The following is a 14,422-nucleotide window of genomic DNA, read 5'->3' on the forward strand; positions in this document are numbered from 1 at the left end:
CGGGACGCGTCGCCGCCGGGTGTCGCCGGGAGGTGTTAACGGAGGGCAGCCGGCGCTCCCCGAGGCGCCCGGGAGGAGGTGGGTCCGGGAGCAGGGAGCGTCGCGTAGGGGGCCGGTTCAAGCCCGCCGAAATGCGGGGCCCTGCGCGCGCGGGAGCCCCCGCCGCCCTTGCCGCGTTGCGGGGCGCCGCTCCGCGCCCTGCCTGKGGAGCCAGGCGGGCTCTTCCCGCGCGGTGGGTGCAGGCAGCCCCGCGCTCCTGCCCGCATCCTTCATCCGAGTGGAAWAAACAGCGGAGGGAGCCGAGTCCCGCTCCGGGACACGCCAATTCCCGAGACACTTGGACTTGTGTGGGCGGCTTGTGCTTCGTCCTCCCTCTGGAACGATAGTTTTAAAGGACAGAAGGTCCGTGAGGCAGAACCCAGCCTGCGCTCTGCAGCGTTGCTTAGGCTTAGGTTTGTYCGAGAGCGTTTGAGGTGCGGAGACACGTGTCCCGCTGCCGTCATGTGACAGTGACCGGGCTCGGCGCTGCCCGCGGCGCCGCGGGCGCCCCGCTGCCCTGGAGGCGTCGGGAGAAGCGGCCCGCGGGGCTGCGGCCTGCGCGGCAACGGCCGCGACGGGCGGGGAACGGCCAGGGAACGGCCGCGACGGGCGGGGAACGGGAACGGCCGCGACGGGCAGGGAACTGGAACGGCCGCGACGGGCGGGGAACGGCCGCGACGGGCAGGGAACGGGAACGGCCGCGACGGGCGGGGAGCGGGCAGGGAACGACTGCGTCGGACGGGGAACGGGAATGGTCGCGACGGGCAGGGAACGTCAGTGACGGGCAGGAAACGGCCGGGATGAGCAGCGCGCGGTGGCACCTCCGAGCGCGGGCCCGGATCCGCGACGTTCGACACCTCGGCACCGAACCCGTCGTGACGGAGTCTGCGGCGCCAGGGAGAGCCCTGTGCGGATCAGAGAGACCGAGTGGTGCTGCAGGATCGGTGCCGTGCAAGCGGGAACGGGGGCTGCCCCCCCTTGGCTCATTTTGTACATATTTTAGGTTTTAGGTTTAAAGAAACCCCAATAATCTCAAAACACATCAGAACAAAAGAAACATTTTTTTTTCCTTTTCATTTTTCAAACACTGAATTAAGGAAGCCTGCTGTCCACTTAGCACTAAATGCAAAGGTTCACTCACTGCTTTTTTGTCTCACATTTCCACTGATTCCTGCTGTTTCTTGTGTTTCCTGTTTCATTGTATTTTTGTTCTTTATTCATTTCTTATAGTCCGAGTGCTGAACGTGTTCCTGTTCTCTTCCTTTTCTGATCTGGCCTATTGCCTGCCTGCTGTAAAGCTAACTAAGTAAAAAAAGGACGTTGTTTTGCAGGGCATGAGGAAATTAATAGCTCCTTTAAGTTTTTTTCTTTATATTTCTGAATAATGCATTCTGAATGGTGGCAAGACTTCACCAGAAGATGTTGACAGGCTGCTCCTGCCTCAGCATGGTAGGGGTACCCCATGCTGAAAGTAAGGATGGGTGCAAAAGTAGCTCCATGGAAAGCSAAGTTTTTCCTTTCACAATCCTAGAGTGTGGTCAGAACGGCAGTGGACCTGCAGGTGAAGGAGCTGGTTCCTCCTGTCATCTCTGAAGATTCCCAAACTCTGGGGCCGTTGGGCTGCTGTCAATCTTCATGCCTTGAAGTTAATGAATGAGTTTGTCAAAATACTTTTTAATATGATTCCATAAACTAACTACAGAGCAGAATTACAGGTGGGGAAGAGGCTGATACGTGTATCAAGGTCCCAGAGTAGCAGTTCTTGCTCTTTCAAATTCTGTTCTTTTTATCTCATGGTCTCTCCCCCAACTCTGAGAAGCTGCTGCAGAGTTAGCAAAGTGCATATAACTATTAGAGAGTCCTTTTTTTTCCCTCTGTGTGTAACTATCTATTCGTCAAAATAGTGAGCAGAGTCCAAATTCTGTTTTTGCTTTCTGCTGCTTTATTAATTGGCTAACATTGATTTCTTTTTCAGTGGACTGATTGGTCGCAGCTGGGCTATGGTGTTTGCTGCCGCAGGCTTCAAAGTGAAACTCTATGATATTGTGCAACAGCAGATAAAAAGTGCACTGGAGAACATTCGGTAGGTCACCTGGCTGCAATGACTGGCACTGAAATAAATCTGTGGGATTTCTGTAATTAACGATGAACGACGAACAAYGTCTTGTTGTTGGAAGGAAATTCTGATAAGATCAGAAAAACGTGTTCCCAGATCATTGAACTGGGTGTTAAAGTGTTTTCAAGATCACTTAAGTTTTGAATAATTTTATAGGTAATGAATTAGGAGCTGGGGTTCAAATTCTTGTAATAATGTGTAGCAAAATTAGATTACCAATAGGTTATAATTAAAATACATGAACATAAATATTTTTGTGCAGGAAGACAACATWATCTCATTCAAATCGAAAGGAAGCTAGTATTGATTGCTAAGAAGTCTCACTACAATTAACAGTATTCTCTATAGCTGAAAAAATAATATTATTTGGATTGTAGAAGAAGAGGGTATTATTTCTACTAAAGATGCAACTGCTGATCAGTTGGAGTGCTGGAATCTTCTTTACAAGGAGCAAGTGTGAGGGCCTGAGCGTGTTGGTGTGAGCCAGTTAGATTGCTCCCAGATAGCCCTGTGGCACCAGGGCTAAAGTCTCGTGCTCCAGGTAGGCGACRGAGGTCCAAGCTAAGTCCTGCCCTCCGCCAAGCTACAGTGCCCACAAGGGCCTTGTCTATTCAGTAACTGACTAGCTCTTTTCCAGGTATTTCTCCAACCTTCCTTTGAACTCCTGTGAACCTTCGGTGTCTATCTTGCCAAAGGACTTTGTGTTCTGCAGGTTCACTTCTCACTCCCATAGGAGCAAGTTCCTTTTGCATGTTTTGAACATGCTCTCCACTTGACCAGGACACTAAGACCAGGTGTCTGGTGAAGACCAGGTGTCTAATGGTGAAGGAGATGAATATCCATCTCCCACAAATTTCCCTCTCCCCTTCCATCTCCCCCCAGCTTCTGTTTCTGGGAAGGYGTTAGTCAAGCTTAACATCCTTGTTGCTAAGCCTGAATAGCACTATATAGGAGACACTTTTGGTTTGGCAGAATTGCTGTCATGGTTGAGAGTTGGCTCTAGATTATTTGTAGGATGATAAGACCAAAATAGGATTGAACACTGTATCTGCTTATGCAGACTGCAGAACTTTCTAAAGCAGAGTGAGGACTTTAACCTTACAAGGCTTTTGGCCTGGARAAGTATAAAATGACATGTGATGGTAGAGAAGTGTTTGTATGTGTCACTGAATTGCTGCATATGCTGCCCCAAAGGAGTTTGAGGAAGGCATTGCCTCAACTCAACTTATAATTAACCTATACACCTTAGCGAGCATGTCTGGTTTCAGAGAAATGTAGGTTTTGTGACAGGAAAAAGATGTGCTGTTTCTCCARCCGGTATTTTAATGATAATATCTGTCAAAATACCCTTGAACTTGAGCTCTTCTTCCCCCGCACACTGACTTTGTGGTGCACAGTCTGCACTAAGCCCGTTTGATTTACTGATATGATATTGATTTACTGTATAAGAGCTAGGGCTTGAGTAGCAATTATCACTGTGCACTGGGGAAGCAGAGGGAGTCCCTTGGCAGAGAGCAGCAGAGCAGCGTCCATTGAAGCTGCCTGGCAAAGCCCCGTGGTAGCTACTTCCCTGTGAACTTGCTGGGATTTGCTTTCTTTTGTCTCTTCAAATCCTTAATGCTTTTAGAGAAGTTCTTGGGATTAACATCTCAATAGATTTCATATTGAAAGGAGTTTTGTTTCGCTCTCATTTGCAGTTCATGCTCTTAGTATATTATTTATATGTTCAGAAGTAAGTAGGGTGCAGAGAGGACTGGCTTTAGTTTGTTTTTTTTTTTTAACAAAGAAAAACTGAATTTGAATAGTGAACAAGAGTCACTTTATTTCACGCTGAGTAGGGATGAAACATGAGTGTTAAGTGATTGACTTTTAGTATATTGACTCTTATAAATCCAGAACAATGAGTTACAAAACCAAGTTTCAAAAGGGCGTTTCAGGGTTCTTTAAGCTGATGAATTCAGCCCTTGCCAGTGTACGGGCAGATAGACAGCAGAAAACAGCGTATTGGATTGAACTGGATGTACCAGTAGCATTAACCRGCAGCTTTATTAACCAAGGTCTACTCTAATGGAACAAACTATTTTTTTTCTTTCTTCYGGTAAAGACACAAATTAATGAATGGCTTTATGCCACACTTGGTCTCTCAAAAACCCAAGTAACCTGCTTTGGAAAACGTAACTTTCATTTCCATTTTGCTGTATTCTAAGTGTGATTGATTCCATTTTGAAAACAAGATTGTTAAACTTAGAAATGATGAGAATTAGAAGAACAAGTAGTGCCTTATTCCTGAAAGTAACCCTAACACATACTATAAGTATTACATACATATTYATGATTTAGTGTTTGCTCTACCTACCATAAAAAACTTTCACACATTTTTGAAATGTCTAAACTCTTTAAAATACTTCCATAATTACGCTGTTGATAAGGATTGCTAAATGCAGTGGAAACATAACATTTTACAGCACCTYGAAYCCTGTGTTCATTTTTGGGCCCCTCACTACAAGGAGGACATTGAGGTGCTGGAGCAGATCCAAAGAGGCTGGTGCAGGAGCTGGAGCRCAGACCTTATGAGGAGCTGCTGAGGGAGCTGGGGTTGTTCAGTCTGGAGAAGAGGAGGCTCCRGGGAGACCTTATTGCTCTCTACAACTTCCTRAAAGGAGGTGGTGGTGAGAYGGGGGTCAATCTCTTCTCCAGAATAACTMCCGCAAATAGGACAAGAGGAAATGGCCTCAAGTTGTGCCAGAAGAGGTTCACCTTGGATATTAGGAAGAATTTCCTCATGGAAAGARTGGTGAAGCACTGAAACAGGCTGCCCAAGGAAGTGGTGGAGTGACCGTCCCTGGAGGTGCTCAAGAAACATGTAGATGAGGTGCTTATGGACATGGTTCAGCAGTCATGGTGGGGATGGGCTTACRGTTGGGYTCCATGATCTTGAAGGYCTTTTCCAACCATAGTTACTCTGTGATTGCAGGTTGCTAATTACTTCACTCCCTTTTTACTCTCCAGTCCTTCTAACGTGCTTCACCCTCACATACTGCAGCTTTAGAACAAGGTATATATGACAGAATAGATAGTGCCTGAGGCTTGCTCTGTAGAAGGRTCAGAGTAGTCCTAGAATAGCAATTTTCCCTGGGCACCTTCTCACTGGGRAAGAAATGAGTTCCCGAGCTCTTCCAAGAAAGTGAAGGGCCCTGGGCAGGGCCCTTGCTGTGGCAGAGGCAATAACTGCAGGTCTGCATTTCGGAAGAGGCTAAATGCCTTTGGTGTCTCCTGAGGTTGGAAGGAGTGTGGCTGTGTTTYCAGAGGTGCTTTGGGGCTGCTTGGCTCAAGCAGTAGGTCATCCTGCCTGTGCCTCAAGCAGTTGCAGAACCAGCCAGCTCTGGAGGCTGCACAGCCAAGTCCCTGCAGGCATCATGAGTGCTCCCTTCTCCTGCGATCCTTTCTCCGTGCTATACTAATAATGGGATACCTGGAATTCCCTATGCCTCAGGGTTGAGATTTGAGGCCAGTGATATTTTTTACCAGCCCAGATATCCTATAATTTATCAGGAAGTAGTAGATCGCAAGCTGGTGCCATGACCTTAGGAGGCTGTTACTCAAATCCTTCACGTTGTGCCCGTGGCCACATTCCAGGCTGAGGCTCTGTGGGGCATGTTCGGAGGTAGCTGGGGTGATCCTGACATTTGTGTTCAACCTTTGGAAGGATCCTCTTGAAGTCTACAGTGTCATTAAAATAGCCATCCAGCAGAGGTCAGCAGTGTATTGCTCTGGGTGTGTGTGTGTGTGTGTGTGTGTATGCATATATATATAAAACAGCATATTATCTGCCTTAAAGTAAGATAAAGTGTCAGGGGAAGACCCTTCCTTTGCCTACACTTTTTTTTTGGCAAACGAATACCCTAAAGGGAATGTAAGGAGAATTTGCTATTTGTAAGGTTTGAAATATATTTGTGGAATAAGGCAACTAAAGAGACAATAAAACTCTGAGAGGACCAAGAAGAGTTTTCCCTGGGGGGGAAGGCCTRAAGAAATGCACTATTTATGTTTCCTGTTGCATGGCTTTAAATAACTAGATTTGTGAGAGAAAGCAAAAATTTCAAGATAATCATCCTTGGCAGAGAAGGAAGGGAGTAGAACAGGAAACAGATGCTGAAAATTTCTAAAGGAGCTTGTGGGAGAGGAGCAAAAGCCACATTTTAGCCTCTCACTAGCCCTTTTGAAGGCCTCCCCAGCCTCTTGTGCAAGTTTCAGGGCCGGTGAGGATGGAGCACATGTGATAGCACACAGCAAGTGAACAACATTTCMCCCCATTCTTCTAAGAAGAGAGTAATTCTGTTGTGGTGGTCTTTTCAAGTAAAAGATGTTTGTTAAAACTAATATGCAGCCTTTTTGCTAGAAGATGCTGGATTTAGGCAAGTGCAACTGGGAAAATGGACTTCTGAGGAACTGGTAGACAAGACCTCCTGGGTTCTTGATTTCCTACCCTGTCATCTTGCAAGGTGTGAGGGAGCCAGAAGTCGGGATGCTGCAGCCCCTGTTTCTTTTACAGATAAAACACTAGTAGCCTTTAATGAGCTGGAAGCCTTAGGAAGTCTTAGGTGGAGCTTCTGCGTAGCAAGTTACACCTCTGCAACCCAGAAAATAGACCTGAAGCTTCCTGCTTCTTACCATTTGTCAYGAAGATTGCTCAAGAATCAGAAATATGGGCTTTTTAGCCGTCCATTGGTGTATTATCAGGGAGCCAAATGAGGAACTGATCCAGCAACTTGGTGGATTTCCTGCTGTGGTTTCTGTGACTCTGCCTGAGGAGGCAGTTTGGACACGTGTTTTTCCCTGGAGTATTCTTAAAGAAAAAGCTACTAGAAGGCAATTTATAACTAGTTTAGCTTAGGTTTTGAAAGGACTATTTTATTTATTTATTAAACTGTAAATGCATGATCAGAAAATGGGCAGAAAGTATTAACAGAAGTCTTCGCTTGTGTTTTGGTATGTGTAGATTGATAGATTTTAGGACAAAATTAGCATTTCTAYGGGGTTCCAGGAAGCAAATGTGACAGAACCAAGCAGGCTTTGAAATGACTGTGACTTAGGGTCTCMTTCTTCAGCTAAGAATGACTTGAGCATTTTCAAAGTTTTTGTCCAATGTAARCAGTACAATATCTGGCTATTTACCCTGTTAGGGTAGGCCAAAAGTGAAGTATTCCACAATTCATGTTTCCTATTGCATGGTTTTAAATAACTATAGTATTTTGAAAGGGTTAGCATGATGGTTARTTATGTTAATCATGGGATTTTTTGTGCTTTTCCCAAAACTGAGTAAAAAACATGGTCAGTGATTAGCTGTGACTARCATAAAGCAAAATTGTTAGAACTTGTGCAGAAATGACAGCTGCAGAACTAGCTGGAGCTAATTACAACAGCAGCACCTTGAAGAGGAAAAAATAATGCTTTTAGGAGTTACCCCTTAGGAAATAAAATAATAAATAAGCACATGTATGCTCTCTTGGAATACACAGYGTTACCTTAACTTCTTTCAGACAGAACCTCAGCTGTCATCTTACCTACTCTCGAGATATTGGAAGTACTTTGACTTAAGGTACAGGGCTCTGGCTATTTCTCTTCTGGCTATTGTACTAATCCAGGAGCCTTTTTGACTATTGCTAAGTAGCCACCATGACCACCTTAAACTGGTGTTAGTGGGGTTGCTCTAGGGTCAGACACTTTTGTTCAAGACTGATGTCAGAAAAATATACGTGGAACCTGGCTTATTCACTGGGAAACAAATGTTCCTTTTCCCACTACTTTAAGTAGAAAGGAGAACCTGCAAACCTGCAGTTGCCTAAGACTTCTTAATAAAGCACTGGTAAAACTAGTAGAGCCTGTAAATATATGTGTTGTCTTGGACACCACACAATTACATGGGGTAATAAAATAAAAYCTTAATTTTCAGGAWGTTAGTGGTTAATTTGATTGAGCCATGAGGACCTGAGGGCCCAATGTGTCACAGCTGAAGTTTGACTTGTTTCTGTTTAATTTAGTAGGAACTGAATCGTCTTTAAATTYTATCCTTCTGTAAACTTTATCTTTGTTAACTGCAGTCTAAATACCTCAGACTGAGTTAGTTACTGTTCAGGGACTGGAGAGAAATAGGTACTTCGAAGTACCTATTTAATCCACCTCACCTAATACGGTGAGGTGGATTGCATGCTTGGATGCAATTTGAAATGCATGTGCATGTTGACAGGCGAGGTCAAATGAATCTCATTCATTTTGTTCAGGAAATCTGGAGGAGAAAGCTTGGTATTTTTTTGGATCTATGGATTCACTACTGGACAGAATCACAGAGTAGCTGAAGTTGGAAGGGACCTTTAGAAATCATCTAGTCCAACCCTGCCTGCTCCAGCAGGTTCGCCTGGAGCGAGCTGCCCAGGGTTGTACAGACTTGCTGTCAATTAACTTAAAAATGTTCTTTGAAAAGTATTTAACTTTTAAAAAGGATCATAAAGCAATGGAGAGCTGGGAGCCAGTYTGCTAGGCCTGTTGAGGGTTGCTGGTGTTGCTGCAGGGCACTGAGGGAACGTTGTGTTACACAGCGTGCGTGGGCAGGCGCATTAAGGACCCCTGCACATCTGGGCACGTATGCCTGAATTTAGCTGGGCCTCTGTAAGCAGGTAAGCTCACAGGAAACACATGAGGGATCGTTGGTTCTTTCCACATACAATTATGTGGAATTACACAAATCCTGTAACTTGGTCATGCTACAAAGCTTCGTTGTTTGCTCCGGTTCTTCCCCCTCCAGTTTGGTGGCAAATGCAATTCCTTTACTATGTAAGAAAACATCCCAAAAGAAGCCACAGCTTTAAAGCTAGGTTGGCAAGGAAAGCAGAGGATCCCTCCTGCCCCTGCTAATTCTTACCTGTATTTTCTCTCATCGCTTTTTGCTAAATGAGCGCTTTTTGCTAAATAATAAATAAATGAAGGCTCAGAGGAGGCTTGAATTGACTGTGACAGACAACCATAATGGCTGAATGAAATAAGTTCATCTTGATCTCTATCAGATAGTTTAATCCCACCTAATCTGTAGGGAGTTGCATCTCCAAATGATTTGAACAGTTTTGGGAAGAGTTGAGAGAAGTGTGTAGTTTTGTCTTGTTCCGTTTCTTGTGGGTGGCTCAAGCTGCAGGGAATCTCCCTGTGGAGGGGGCCAGGGACAGCAGTGCTGCACGTTTGATTTGTTCAATTTAACCTCAATTTAGTAACTTCTCAGATTTTGTGATATTTGCTTTGAAGCTGTTGCCTATATTGGTGTGATTTTTTGTTTGTTTAGGAATGACTCCGCCCTGTAGTATATATTTTTCTTTAGTACAGTTACATATTGTCCTTACAGAAACATTTCACAACAAAAGGCCTATTTGCAAAAATTGCAAAACCAATTTCTTCAGTAAAGGCCCCTCTTCTCATTACATGTGAGAAGAAAAACCCTTGCTGATCCTGCACCAGTGAAAACAGGTTTGTGGTGATGACAGGTTAGGAATTAGGAATAAAGCCTAAATCCATTCGTGCTCAAAGACATGAAAAATCTGGTAAGAAAGTGGAAGCAGTAGAGTGGACAGGGATTAATGGCTGAAACCAAGCTTTATATTTTTGGGTCTAAACAGTGGCATGGCAAATAACCTGATTGTCAAGAAGTTTGTAATAGTGACTTTAAAATGATAAATTCTGAAGTGTGCGTGTGTTGTTTCTATCAGCAAACAAATGAAGGAGCTGGAGGAGTCGGGATTCCTGAAGGGAGCCTTGAGTGCGGAGCAGCAGCTGGCTCTCATCAGCGGCTGTACAGACCTGAGGGAAGCAGTAGAGGGTGCTACTTTCATTCAGGTAAGCCAAGATTCAGCAGCTCCCAGCAAGCCAGAAAAACAATCCGATGGTTTTACGTATTAGATGCATACAGGAGAGTTCAAGCTCCTGGCTCCTTGGAGCTGGTTGTRCTGGCTGACTGATAGCTGACACTTGCTAAGGCTGGAGTGCCTTGCTGATCTCCACATGTGATGAGACTGTAGCTGTTAGAGGGTGAAATGTAGAAGGGAGGTGGGCAGRAATCTCTCAGAGGGAGCTCTTCTGCTAGGCAACATGACATGTATTAGTGCTAGGACTAAAAAATATTTCTTCTTCTCCAGCTAGCTGTATAACGCAGGCAGAAGCCACCCCGCTCAGGGGTGGCTTCTGTTGCAACTATGTTGAAACTCAGGCCCTTTCCTGCTTGGGCCTCAGACACAACCAAGTTTAGTGCTGTAGAGTGTGTCCCATGTCTCTGCCAAAGTACTTGTCATGGGTGTTAAAAGGGTGCTTTGCAAGGGAGGGAGAAACCTGCAGCCCCAAAGCAGCTGTCCACACCAGAGGGCTAAAATTGGGTCGGTTTGTAGGGCTGGCTGGGCCTGGGCTGCTGAGCAAGATAAGGTTGGGGAACAAGGTGAGTTCCTGGAGCTGACAGTCTGTGCTGCTTAGCTGTTGCTTGCTTAGCTCATTGATGTGGGCAGCTTAGGGAACAGTGGCAGAAGGGACCACTTAYAGAAGACACGATGGATGAGTTTGTATTGGACATAGCAACTGGGGTGCTTTCTCTTCCTAGTCTCTCCCAGCCTTTYGTTGTCCAGCCGCTGCATCCTCTGGATTTCCTGAGTCAGAATGCTGTTGTCCATTCAGAACAACTTCTCACCATGAGGAAAAACTTATTTAGTGTAGGTGAAGGGGACTGAGCACTGGAATGGGCTGCCCAGAGATGCAAGGAGTTGACTTCCTTGAAGATAGGCAGAAGCCTGGACACAACTCCAGCCGAGAGGCTCTACGTGGCCCTATTTGAACAGGGGCTTGGACTAGGTGATCTCCAGAAGTTCCTTTCATTCTCAGCCGTTCCGTGTTGCTGTGAACTTCTAGCATCCAAACAGCCTATCAGCAGCAGGGTTTCCTTTAAATCCTCTGTCCTGCCAGCTTGGCTTCATGTGCTCTAACTTTTGAAGTGGAAGACAGAATTCAGAGAGTACAGAGTTTATTCCTACAGAGGATTTTTAGACCCTTGTCGTATTCACTCTCATTTTGAATTTGAGGAGATCTAGTTTGACATAAAACAGCTTCAGAAGGCTTTGGAGAATAGCAACAGGGTTTCCTTCTTCCAGAGTTCCAGGCCTTTTCCAAAATTGTCCTGGTGCGTGGCGGGAGATCGGAGGGCAGAGCAAAACCTCACATGATAGTGAAGATGTGTACGTGCTATGGATTTTTACAGTGGCAAACTATGAGAAGTGACCTTTCCATTTACTGTTTTTACTTGCATATCACTTACCTCGACTGAGTTTAGTTTGTTGCCTGGTGAGTCTCATGAAGTTCTTCTGGAGATGTTTGGGCCAGCAGTGACAAGCCCTGACAACATGGTGAGCTAGCCCTGCCTGCCCACTGCCCACCTGTCTTCTAGGTCATTTATGAATCAGTTATAGCAAAGAGCACTGATCTCTGAAACTGCCCTGGTCAGTGTCTCCCACTGAGCAAGAGCTGACCCTGCCTCCTGTTTGCTGTCCCTTTGCCAGTTACTACTATCCCTCTTATCTCTCACGTGGCTGCATAACTTCCTTGAAAGCCTTCAGTGAAGGGCTGTGTTGTTAGACTTTTGGAAATCCACAGGGACTGARTCCTATTCTCTTGCTTTTTGCCTCCTTTAAATAATTCTGCTAGGCTTGTCAGTGAGGGCTTCCCTTTGAAAAGGCTGTTTTACTAGTTCTCCGTTTATTTGCCATTCATGCAGTGCTGTCCTTTTCTCCTGACTATCTTGACAGACATCAGGCTTATGGGGTCCTAGTTTAAGATTTCTGTGAAGTTGCCATTGAGTGACAAACACGAGGCTTTATCACCTCTCTTCGTACATTTGGTTTGGTTTGATTTCAAGCAAGCAATTTTATAGCACTGTCAGTGGCATTTTCTATCTTGTTTTGTTGTGTTCTGGCGAAATAATGATTGTTGACTGGCATCTTCATCTGGGTACCTCTTCAGCTTTGCCAAGGCTGCCTTCATGGGTTTAGTAGCTGCTTTCTTCTGCTTCTTTCCTTCTGCTCTTTCAGGCATTTTTTACTGCTTGATAGTTGCTTGCCTTGTGTTGCTTTGTCCCTCACTGCCACTTCCGTGTCTCCTTACAAGTGTCCTCACTTTTATCCAACTACTCTCCTTTTAAAACTTAGTGCAGCCTTGATGGAGTTCGTGGCTCCTGTTGATCCTACAGAGATGCTCGGTCTCAGTACTTCTTTGGTTGCTGTTAGGGTGGCTCTTCAGCTGTAAGATTTCTAAACCAGGACCTGCATCCTACTTCCARCTGAACTGGGAACTGCATTTCTTTTTCCCCCGTCATGGTTCCCTTTAACTAACTGATCTAGTTGGGCTAATGTCACGGAATCAGTAATTTGGCTTAGAAGTGGCCTTTGGATATCATCTGTTTCAACGCGATGCTCAAAGTAGGACCAGCTTAGATGAGCTCGCTCAGGACATGTCCAGTTGAGCTTTATATCTGTAGGAAAAAGACTTTTAGCCTCTTCAGATAACTTGTTGCAATGTTTGATTGCCCTYATGGTAAAATTCCGAGTTGGAATTTCCCTTCCTGCACCTGGTATCTCTTGCCTCCCATCCTACCACCGTGAACCTCTGAGAAGAATCYGGCTTCTCRGTGATAGCCGAAGGCGGCCCCGTTGCAGTGGTAGTGCTTGAATTACCTTGATAACAGCACTCTGCCTGTGGTAACTCAAGCTTCCCAGCACTACTTCATGTTCCCTTAGCATCACGAGATTTCAGCATATTGCTGCTAATTGAATTATATATTAAAAAAGTTGAATGAAGCAGATGCAGTGCAGCAGACGACAGGCAGGACACGGTGGTGGGCAGCGCTCACTAGCTCTTCCTTTTCAAACCACAGTACCAAATTTTGCCTCTGAAAAAAATGTTTCCATATATACAATGTCAGTATATAAAATAGATATAAAAGACTGGAAGTCTAGAATAAGGATTCTTATGTACCTTATGGCCAAATGAACAATGTTACACTTGGGAAAAGGGACCCGGTACAACTCTGAAACTGGAAGGGCAAAATGGCATAGCTGTAACTTACGAGTACAAGTGTATGTATATATGTATATTTATACATATAAAATGATTTGCATTAGTTGCAAATTATTGCAAATTGTTGGCTGTAGAACGTAAAACTTTTCTTGCTTAATGATGTGACCTAGTGATGAACTTGTCATGGATTTCTGTGAGAATTGTAGTACTTTGCACTAGAATTTAGTTGGTTAAATCTTAACTTTTTTTTCAAATTTGATCTCTGTAGAGTAGGTCCACTTCAAACTCCGAAAAGTTCCTTGATGTTTGCAGTGCTTGAATCAATTCTCTAAAGGTGTGTGGTTTTTTTTTTTTTTTTTTTTTTGAATTATTTTTTCTCCTTTTTTAAGGGAACTTTGTGTAAAAACCTCAGAACTATGTGGGTTTTCTGGGTTTTTTTTCTTTCTTTTTTTGGAAAGAGCTGGACATCCCCGTACTTCACGGGCGAGCTCCTTTGAACTGTTAATAGTAATCTAAGAGGTCTTCAGCCTGGTCCAGTTTGGATCTTGCTGGCTGTTCAATCTTTCTGGTAGACATATCTAGAAAAACAATGTTACAGCTTAAAAAGAACCTTTGGAAAGATGGGAGGTGCCTCAAAATGGACTACAAGCCTTGACTTGGAAGTCATGACATGACAGTACGTGTTTCAGGGCTCCTGCCAGAGAAACTTGCCTTTAAATCTGAAGTTTTCCTGGTAGTTAGCTGCAGGCAGAGCTGAATTCAGCTGTGGCAGGAGCTGGTGGGACGGAAGCCACCAKATGATGGTCAGGCCTGGGATGTGGCTGTGTCAGTGAAGCACCTCTGTGCCTGGGGAGCTGCTGAAGGGCCGGGTATGGGACTCTGTATGTGACCATTGCAGGGACAYGGCTGCTTCTGGACTGGCTGGCCAGCCCTGAGTTTTGGGAGGTAAACATGGGCCTCGTTGTTTTCTGCCAGGTAAATATAACCTTAGGCCTGGCTTTATCCCGTTTACCTTAAACACTTAACAGCACCAAAGTTCCACTTTAGCTTCAGAGGCAGCTGGTTCTAAATGGGCTAACTGCCTGGATGGCTTTGCAGGGGKTTGGGGAAAATTTAAGGGTTGAAACAATGCAAACCGAAAAGTTCTTGCCGCAAAGTATTTTTTAAAGTCACTCC

At 44.9% G+C, this 14,422-nt stretch overlaps 1 protein-coding gene across 1 annotated transcript in view; it reads left to right on the forward strand.

The window, feature by feature from the left end:
- Positions 1 to 1,988: 1,988 nt before the first annotated feature.
- Positions 1,989 to 14,422, forward strand: part of CRYL1 (crystallin lambda 1) — a gene marked incomplete at its 5' end in the record, with an annotated part of 45,150 nt that continues 32,716 nt past the window's right edge. Inside the window, 2 exons of the mRNA XM_026035027.1 lie at positions 1,989 to 2,122; positions 9,907 to 10,033. Of these exons, the coding sequence (XP_025890812.1) occupies positions 1,989 to 2,122; positions 9,907 to 10,033 (261 nt within the window). The remainder of the gene's footprint in view (positions 2,123 to 9,906; positions 10,034 to 14,422) is intronic.

The sequence above is a fragment of the Nothoprocta perdicaria genome, unplaced genomic scaffold (genome assembly GCF_003342845.1).
Source record: "Nothoprocta perdicaria isolate Ctin4 unplaced genomic scaffold, notPer1 scaffold_155, whole genome shotgun sequence".
In the NCBI taxonomy this organism is placed as follows: Eukaryota; Metazoa; Chordata; class Aves; order Tinamiformes; family Tinamidae; genus Nothoprocta; species Nothoprocta perdicaria.